The sequence below is a fragment of the Vulpes vulpes genome, chromosome 16 (genome assembly GCF_048418805.1).
Source record: "Vulpes vulpes isolate BD-2025 chromosome 16, VulVul3, whole genome shotgun sequence".
NCBI classification, from domain to species: Eukaryota; Metazoa; Chordata; class Mammalia; order Carnivora; family Canidae; genus Vulpes; species Vulpes vulpes.
The window spans coordinates 25,164,463-25,173,420 of record NC_132795.1 but is presented as its reverse complement, the minus strand read 5'-3'; the positions used below and the strand labels follow the sequence as shown (position 1 = coordinate 25,173,420).

The window sequence follows — 8,958 nt, the reverse complement described above, 5'->3', positions numbered from 1 at the left end:
TCTCATACTCTAAGATAAATGTCCATTTTGTAGTCTATTTAGTGTCATGTTTTCTGCATTTTTGTGCTTTTTGATGGTGATTTTAGTGTGTGTCAAATGTCCCCAAATCATAATTTTGAAGTCCTCTGTAGTTATGTTCTATGAATAGCGCTGTAATGTGCCTTATGGAGAAAATGTGTTTATCTTTTAGATAAGCTTCATTCGGGCAGGAGTCATGGTGCTGTTAGTGTGAGGTCAATGTTAATAAATCAACAATATATATTAAATAAGATTCCCTTTAAATAGAAACTGCATAAAACAAGGTTATGCATTGATATGTTGGCAAAAATGTTATCAACACAAGCTTGTAGTAACCTAGCAATGTAACCTATATTTCCTCTAGCAATATTTTAGCATTCACTGTTTGTGGGAACTTAATAGAATGTAACTACATTAAGTAACATGGATTGATTAGTCCATAATCAGCTTATAGATTGCTTAAAGAATCCCTTACTCCTCGTTTGTTAAAATACAATTTATTTAAACTGAAAACAAAAATTAAAAAAAAAAAAAAAACAACAGAAAGAGTTCACCCATTTCTGGGTAAATAAAAATCCCTTATTCATCCTTATGCAACACGTGGTACACTGACATTCACTGATATTTTCTGAAAGTATCTAGCATTACCAGAGAATAGACTTGTTTTCAAACTTATGTGGCTTTTTAACAGAGAGGATCTAATAAACAGGTATGTACTGAACAGGGAGTTTAAAGATGACATGTGTCAAGGCTAGGAGGTTTGCTCTTAAGAAAAACAAACTTAGAAATACTTTAAAGCAAAAGACAATCACAGATGTAAAAAAGTGCTTTTTAATTTTTAACCAAAAGGATCATTAAGTTGATACAAGGTTTTTTTTTTTTTACCGAAATATTCATCATAATGTCAGTCAATATGCGTAAGCAACATGATTATTTAATGAAGGTTGAGGGCACTTGTAATTTGTGTGAATTTAACAATTAGAATTTAAAATTCTTTAAACTCTTATAAAATTATAAATTGATAATATTTCTCCAAATTGAAGTCAGGTAACTTAATCTTAAAACAATTTGAAATTTAAGTACAATTGTTAACGCAACAATGAATAAAGACAAGTTTGCAAGACAGATATAAAGATGAAAATTCAAAAATAAACAGAAGAAATGTAAACAGTTATAAAATAGCAATTTATAAACGTTGCTTAGAGCAAGGCTATTCAAAGTATGGTCCATGAGCTATTAGCAACCCATCCCAAACAAAAGAAAGAACTTGTGCCAGAATGAAAATCAATTATATCATTAATCAGCTGACTTTTTTTTTTTTATAACAAGACTTTCTTTAAAGGAAGAAATGTACTGATATATACTCTGGCACAGGTGCCTTATCTCCTTACCGGCTGCAGAACACATACTGCTTATGTCCTTAAAGTGCCACTATAACTTTACCACTGAGTTAACTTGACCGTGGAGAAAAAAATTAAAATAACAATTTTAACTGTCTTCTATACTTTATTTTTTTAACCCTATCTATCCAAAAAGCAAAGTTATTAAACTTTATAAACTCATCACAATTTAACATTAATTTTCAGATGTGTTTAAGTGTTACTGACATCTGTTCACCTAACAGGGACTAAGATTCCTACTTTTAACAAGATACTTCATCCACTTCTGATAGATACTTGTTTTCAATCTTTGGAGAAAAAAATGGAATCATTTGTTAGATTCTCTCTAAATACTGGTTTCATTTATTTTCATACTTCAAACAGTGAAAATATTTAAATTCACTTTTACGAAGAAATTGCATTTTTATACTGTTTGTGCAACTATTTTTTATTTTTTTACAATAAAAATAGGAAAAAAGATACAAAATTTACAACTTTGTGTATTCTATTACTAAAGGGCAGCATATGAACTATTTTAAGATTCCTCAGATTAAAAGAAAGCTGGTATAAAATACTTTTTAAGAATTAGCTTATAATTTAAAATTCAAACTTTTTTTTATTAATTTTTACTATGGCATAAATTCCTCTAGAAATTTAAAAATATGATCTTTTGTAAAAAATCCTCTTCACCAATGGCTTACCAAGCTTTACCTGCATTAGCTTAGTATGGAAGGCAAATAAATGGATGACCAACATGTTAGAAAAAACTCCTCAGTTTTAGATATACAAGAGCCCAATTTAGCTTCTGTAATGGCTAGTTTATTGAACCAACAAACTACTTCTTAAAGAACTTAAATGTATATTTACATGTCCATCAGAAGAGAGCTCCTTTGGCACCTGAGTTGAACACAATATAGTAGAGCAAAGAATCTCTAAGAGAAGTTGTCTAAAGACTATATTTTATCTATCTATACATAAATACATATACCTATACATATACACATATGCACGCACAAATAGAAATCACATTTCCTTTAAGAAATGCTAAAGATTTAAAAAGAATTCACCAGTTAGCCAAATAAAGTGAACTGATGGCTACTAATAGTTTTAAGTTTTTTGGAATCTTACCAAATTAGAGTAATATACAATTCAAGGGGGGAACTCAAGAATTTTTTTTGTCAAAATATAATTTCTTTTAATATAGTAACATGGTCATGAGGTTACAATTAACCTAGCATGGTAATATAACTGAATCTTTAATAGTATCCAGGTGCCAAGTCATCAAAGATAACCAAAAAAGGAATACATTTCTCCTCTATTAGCACAACAGTCACCAGCCACTCTGCTGACCTTAGACTCTTACTTGCATTGGTCTCAGGAAAAGACCATTAAAGGTCACGCTGCAGATCACCTTCTGCTGAGCCTCATCACTCACTGGAATCTTACATCTGAGTAGAGCATGATGTCACCAGGTTTTATGATCATGTCCACCTTGCTGTCACGGACTCTGGCCCTGAGTTAATAGTCTTACTGGGCTGTAATATATTTTTATGCGTACTTTTAGAACTCCAAATGATTGGCTTATATCCTAAGACTTAGAAAACATCTAAAATTCTGTTAGGTTGCCAAAATCAGGCAGCATTTTTTTCCCCCACATTTAATTAATAAATATGTTTTGCCACCCAAAATAGAGCACATTGTTTTATGTAAGTATCTTCTACTCCAGAAATTCTAGAAGATGAAAATCCACTACACCATCTAATTTTCCATCTTTCAGACCTTATTAAATGTTGCGAGAGGGCAAAAGACATTTGAGTTAAAAAATGATGCCATGCTGTTTTTTTTTTTTTTTTCTGCTCCAACTTGTATAGGATATTCCTAATCAGGTTTCTAATTTCCTCTTGGCTCTGGTTAAAACACCTGTCTCATGTAGCAGACCACATCCTGGAAATCTTAGGCAGTTTCAAAATATTTATGATTGAAATATTTTCAAGTATAAAATATTCCTTGAGCATCTATAAAATAGTACATATTCTTAAACTTGACACTATTATCCTAACAAAATTTTGTCAATAGAGGCATGGTGTAGGACTTACCTTAGAGAACCTATTAAATTCAAATGTCTTCATTCTGTTGAGTTTATTTCAACCATAATAAACCCAAATCACTGTTTTCCTCATCTGTAAAACATTTTGATAAATCCATTTGAACTTGAATTATTTCATTACCATGTAAACTCACATGCATTTTATTTTTTTGTCATATTTTAAAATATTTCTTCTTTTAGAGTTAATATCTCAGAACAGGAAATGAAATTATGCTGGTAACCAGTAATTTAGCATCAAAACACTTCCCTAAACTTTTCTCTGCAAAAGTGCATTTACAATATAAACATGCCATAAATGAAGCTACAAACTACAGTCTCACATTGGAGTAGCCCAAATTCAGTCCAAATAAGTCAAAGAGCAAAGTGCTAACACAGCAAATCTGAAACAAGTTCATGGGGATTGGGCAATGAGTTATCAAAGCGAAATCTTTTGGAAACCATGCTGCTGTCCTCTGGAATATTCTCTTTGTCTTCTCGATCACTACAGGTTCCATTACAAGAGGATTTAGAAGTTTTGTCTTCAGAGGACCTTAATGAATGATCTTGACTTTGAGAGGAAGTGGAGGTTTCTTCAGGGCGAAATAAGTTTCCAAAGTCCCACTGCTGTAGCCAAGAATGAGACAGGCAGATTTCTGCTGTTGGTCTTTTCCTTTGAAAAAAGGATCAAATGAAAATTGAGAACTAAAAATCAGGTTGGAAATGCCTGTAGTTTGATATACTGTAGACTTTTATTTAAAATTTATTATGAAAATAACACATATGGATAATACAATGTTAGCCTCACAAGTAAAAAAAATAGTAAAATTATAAAATCGCTTGGGTATACAAACTCTGAAAGAAAATATATATAATTTATAACATTATTATTTTGTGTTCTTAAAAATACTGCTAAATCTTGGAAATAAAGGCTGCTCTCAAATAATGTTTATCCAATATTTGAGTTTTTACTTTTTGTTTTCTCTTCTGAAAATAACAGTCAAATATCACAATATGTCAAAAGTTAGAAAAATATCTATCTATAGTCAGAACTCCAACCTTAACAAACCACCATATCCACTGAACATGTTTCCTTAAGCTTTAACTTCATTTTTTATGATCATTTTCAGTTCATTTTTTTCTGATTACAAAAAGTTAATGTGCTCATTTTAGAAATTTTAGAATATAAGTAAAAATATATTTAAGAAAATGAAAACTGCTTATAACCAGAAGCAAACAGTATTTTTACTACTACTACTACTAAATAACCATTCATGTCCAAAATAATGGCCAGTTTAGAATTTGTTCAGACTTTCATTAAGCCAGGAAAATAATGAACTAACCTGTGAGTTCTTTCTCAATGAACAGATAAACAAATTGAGTCCTCTAAGAGATTAAGTAATTGTCAGAGATAAAAGATCTGATAAGTAACAAAACCAGGATCCTAGCCCGAGGCACAGTATCACAGCTTGCTTCTGCATGAAGTATGACCAGGCCATTTTAAAGTAAATGGGACTGATCTGAGTAAAGAAAAGGGAGGTCAGTTTTTACTTTTCCTGCTCTGAAGTTGCCAGTGGGTGAGATGAGAGTCCTAAGCCACAGGTTCTAGTCCTTTCTTTTTGCAGGTGGTCAAAGAACATCTGATCCTTAAAGATCTAACAATCAGTAATTTCCACTTACCACTTAACCATAATTACTTGACTACAGATTATTCACAACAAAGTCTATCATAGCCAGCCATGTGTATTGTAAACCTTCTATTTCTAATTATTTTAGGAAATATCAGGGTTTAGTAGCAAGTTGAGAGAGAAATAACCCAAATCTTCTCTTTACTCAAAAATTTCCTGTTGTATGTTTTCTATTTTTTCTATGTTTGAAGTTACAGATTTGTTATGTAATGATCTGTTACACCACCTCTCTTCCCGTTTTATCTGAAACTTGAGAGCATATTTCTAATAATTTTATACTGTTTTACAATCTATTTTTCTTAACTGACATACATTATTACTTTTGTAATGGTACTCAAACAAATTAATGTCATAACTTACTCTGGATTTTTTACTAGAAGCCTCTGGATAAAGTCTGTGGCCAGCTGTGAAACTGACGAAAAAGTTTCTTCTGAATAATCTACATTAACTTGAGAAATATTGAGGTATGTTTCTTGGTTATCTTCTCCCACAAACGGAGATGTATGAGTTAACAACATATATGCTATTATACCAACATTCCTGAAAAAAACAAGGGACAAGAGAACTTAAAACGTGTTAATCTGAAAATATTTACATAAAGTAATAAAAGTGATACTCAACATATTCCTGTCCTCAAAACTTATAGTTAATCTACAGACTTAGATTGCTTTCAGATTTCCTATATTATTAAAACTAAAAAATGTGTTATCTCAAAGTCTGACTCACAGAAAAAGAAGATGAGGGGAATGCACATGTGTTACACAATTATAAATATAATGTACTAAATATAAATCATGATATCTGTATCTACCCTTCACTCAGACACCTGTTATGGAGTACACAGAGCTGCTCGAAGGGCAGCATTTTCTAAATGATGTCAATGACACACTTATGATCTGTGAGACATAAACAGCAGTTCTGTGCAGAGAATCAGCAAATTTGGCAAAGCACAAAGTTGCACAGGCAGAGGTTCTTTTTTCATTGTAAAATATTTCAGAGCCTTAAATATATTAATGAGAAAGTCTGGCGGGGTCTGAAAAAGACAATACACACAGTACATGTTTTCCATTTATGTAGCCAAGGACCGTTTTTCCTTGGCAAGCCCATCACTGTTACGTAGAACACAGGGAGTAAGTCTAAACTCTTCCACTTGGCCTGTGGAGTCAGCCCCACTGTGGTCCCAACTAAAGTTCCAGGAGGAATTCCGGTTTTATTCCCTAGGATATCTGATATTCAAAATATCACTTTGCTTGCCACAAAAACTCACAATACCCCAGAGATAACATCTCATAAAACTAGACTTTTGCATGAACCCGACCCTCGTCTTTCTGCCTAGCATATACCTTACTGGTTCTTCCAGACCTAGATCAGATATCTTCCATCTGGGGCTTGTCTGCTGCTTCCTCCATGCTTATTAAGTATTTTACCTTACTATAGAACATGTAGCACAGTACTGGGACTGTTTTGGCTTTTTAGTCCTCAGGAAAGAGATTTTCCTATTTAGTTCTGTATTTTTAGCTCACAGCCAAAGTATTACTTAAAAACCATGGACAGGTAAATGTCTTCTGTGGCATAGTAGTGATACGTGAAAAAAATCTTTTATAGAAAGCCTTATTATTTAAATCTGGAATCAAAGAACTCTAGAATATATATATATATATATATACACACACACACACATACACACACACACACATACATACATATACACACACACACACACACACACTAATCAACTTTTAATAAAAGCATTCAGGTAACTAACAAAATCTTACCACATATCTGTTGCTGTGGTAATAGGATCATAGTTCAGGATTTCTGGAGCTAAAAGCAAAAAAAATTCAAATTCAATACTGACAAATTTTAAAACATGAAAATTATTTTATAATAAATTAACACTAGAATCTTTTTTAAAATTTTGGTTATATTGCTCTGTTAGACATTAGTTTGTGTTATTATACTGATTTAAGTTTTTCTTTTCGGGGGAAGAGAACCATATGTATTTACAATAACATCATGAGCAAATTCAGCTTCCTAGAAGCACTTTAAATTTTCAAGTAGATTAAATATCCCTCTTAAAGTATCAAAAATTTAAATTCCTATGCAATTAATTTCCCATATTTAACTTCTCTGCTAATTTTTTAAGTGCAAAGTAAATTTTCTATAACTGGTAAATATTATCACAAATTTCAAATTAGTAAAGTCCAAACTAGGATTTATGCTTGAATAATAACTTGTTTCACAGTATGGTTTCATAATTTCTCCAAAGAGAAACTATTTCCTGAAGCCTAATGTTTTTATTAGTAAGGACTCTTGAGTTTATATATTTGTCAGTCTGTCCAACACACAATCTATAACCTTACACATACTTCTGTGAGCTGTTATCTATAATTACAATCACTTATTCTAGGACACTATAGCCCCTATTAGCATTCAAAAATTAGTAATTTGCTTTGTTTTCATTTGGGAAAGTCAGCTAGCTGCCTTGATGAGAAGACGTGTTGTAGCTCTTCAATGCTCACAAGGGAATATCAACAAGCAACAAAAAAAAAAGTATAAAAAGATTATTACTATAACTTAAAATGCTTTAAACTTATGTGCTGCGCTTCAGGTAACTTATTTTTTTTCATCTGCATGATCCAATTCACTGATAAAGTACAATATCCCTAGATTATCTAATCGTATGATCTTTCTGGCATTTTTTTCCTTCAAAATCCTCCTTTTACAATCCTAGACAAAACCTCACATTTTTAACACAGCAGCAACAAATAGCAACAAGCAATTTTGCTAAAAATTCTTGCAAAACTAAAGATAATGTATATTGTAAGCAGCTTCAGAGTTGGGACCAGGACAGAAGTAGAAATGACATCTATCCAATAGCCAGGTTTCAAAGGCAATAATGGACCATGTGACTCTCTTATTTTCCTCTTTTTCCATTTTCTCCTCTTCCCTAACTTCCACTTCACCCATTTTTCTTTATGTACAAAGCCTTTACACGCAAACACTAACTTGTGAACTTATATGCCCAATATCCTGTGAATTTTGTGAATGTCTCAATAATCTTATATTCACTAAAGTTCATTTAAATGTGTCATAACCAAATTTCAATGTATGAAAATACCTGAGCTAAATATATACTGGAATTACATGCTCTAAAATATGGTTTTATAGAGGTATCATTTCATTGATAAATTTCAAAAACGGTGTAGAAAATAAAAGGAAACTCTTACCTAAGTATTCTGGTGTTCCCATGATTTCCCGAAGTTCACATGCATTTCCTATTTTTCGAGACATTCCAAAATCTACAATTTTTATATCTCCAAGAGGATATATGCTGCTCAATAATATATTCTGTGGCTAAATGGAGCATAACAAAAAAAAATGATATGTAATATACAACAATAAAAGAATACTATGCTCAGATTGGAAGTAAATTGTTTAGCTATTACACATTTCATGAAGTCATTCACCAAACATCTACTAACTACTATTTAGGAAAAGCTTTACACTCAATGATAAATAAAGTTAAAAATATACTCTGAAGATTCCTAGTTTGGACAAAAAAGGAAAAGTTAGGTGAATATGTAAACTGATTAAGTGATTATGAGATATACTCAGAAATAAAGACAAGACTACTTAATTCTGCCTATTATAAACGCTCAGAAGCTTTTGCTGTAGAGATGATATTTAAGCTGAACCTTATAGGATAAATAGGAGTATGTCAGTTAGAAAGGCATTCTAGGAAACAGCATGAAAAAAGGTATAAAGGAATACAAAATGTATTTTCCAG

The 8,958-nt window shown here is 31.6% G+C and overlaps 1 protein-coding gene across 1 annotated transcript in view; it reads right to left on the bottom strand.

The window, feature by feature from the left end:
* Positions 1 to 833: 833 nt before the first annotated feature.
* Positions 834 to 8,958, bottom strand: part of STK17B (serine/threonine kinase 17b) — a 28,807-nt gene continuing 20,682 nt past the window's right edge. Inside the window, exons 5-8 of the mRNA XM_072742918.1 lie at positions 8,399 to 8,525; positions 6,944 to 6,992; positions 5,529 to 5,708; positions 834 to 4,153 (exon numbers count right to left, since the gene is read on the bottom strand). Of these exons, the coding sequence (XP_072599019.1) occupies positions 3,871 to 4,153; positions 5,529 to 5,708; positions 6,944 to 6,992; positions 8,399 to 8,525 (639 nt within the window). The 3' untranslated portion in view covers positions 834 to 3,870. The remainder of the gene's footprint in view (positions 4,154 to 5,528; positions 5,709 to 6,943; positions 6,993 to 8,398; positions 8,526 to 8,958) is intronic.